Source organism: Perkinsus marinus, assembly GCF_000006405.1.
Source record: "Perkinsus marinus ATCC 50983 genomic scaffold scf_1104296969030, whole genome shotgun sequence".
Classification (NCBI taxonomy): Eukaryota; Perkinsozoa; order Perkinsida; family Perkinsidae; genus Perkinsus; species Perkinsus marinus.
In genome coordinates this window covers 1-883 of record NW_003202952.1, presented here as the reverse complement: position 1 = coordinate 883, position 883 = coordinate 1, and the positions used below count along the sequence as shown (strand labels likewise).

Below are 883 nucleotides of genomic sequence, written 5' to 3'. Positions count from 1 at the left end.
GCACGTTTCTGGTATTATCCGGGACAGTGATACAGCATATCCGAAAGTGTCTCTAACATTTATGAGCCTATCAGTGTCAACCACTCGCATGCACGCACGCGCAATTCGATACTCTGCTCGTTGTGAATATTCGAAACCGTCTTTACCGTCCACCACCGAGTAGTCGGCCAACGATGCTACTGTCCTGAATTCATCTCCGCTCAAAACTCCTCCAACACCGTCGTGGCTCCGAGGTAGTTGCCCTACGCCTGCGCCTTCAGCACCGGCAATTTGCCCATAACAGCACGGACATACCTATGAACAAATCGCTCAAACATTGTTCGGAAGCTCCTTCGTATAGTACTACAAAACTGCAGTTTCTGGTAGTGCAAAAGTCTATGATCATGTCAGTGAGGGCACCACATGCATGTAGACCAATACCTAAACGACGTGGAATAGAATCAATCTGAAAAACTAAGGTAAACTAAACTAAGAACGTTTTAGTAATTTTTTGCAGGAAACATTAACTACGTCAAACATGAACCTCTGTAAGACTACTACTATCCTATAAGCTTTTCAATGTCTTCACTCCACCTACTCCTCCGTACTGTGTATAACATTACACAACGACAGTACTGATAGTGTATAACAGTACACAACGACAGTACTGATAGTGTATAACAGTACACAACGACAGTACTGATAGTGTATAACAGTACACAACGACAGTATTGATAGTGTATAACAGTACACAACGACAGTACTGATAGTGTATAACAGTACACAACGACAGTACTGATAGTGTATAACAGTACACAACGACAGTACTGATAGTGTATAACAGTACACAACGACAGTACTGATAGTGTATAACAGTACACAACGACAGTATTGATAGTGTATA

General features: G+C 42.0%; 1 protein-coding gene across 1 annotated transcript; it reads right to left on the bottom strand.

Moving 5' to 3' along the window:
- Positions 1-242: 242 nt before the first annotated feature.
- Pmar_PMAR017807 (hypothetical protein) lies at positions 243-453 on the bottom strand (the record flags this gene model as incomplete). The annotated part of the gene is made up of 2 exons (XM_002768217.1): positions 243-294; positions 344-453. Coding segments are annotated over 2 exons (162 nt in total), but the record flags the coding sequence as incomplete, so codon positions are not given.
- Positions 454-883: the final 430 nt, after the last annotated feature.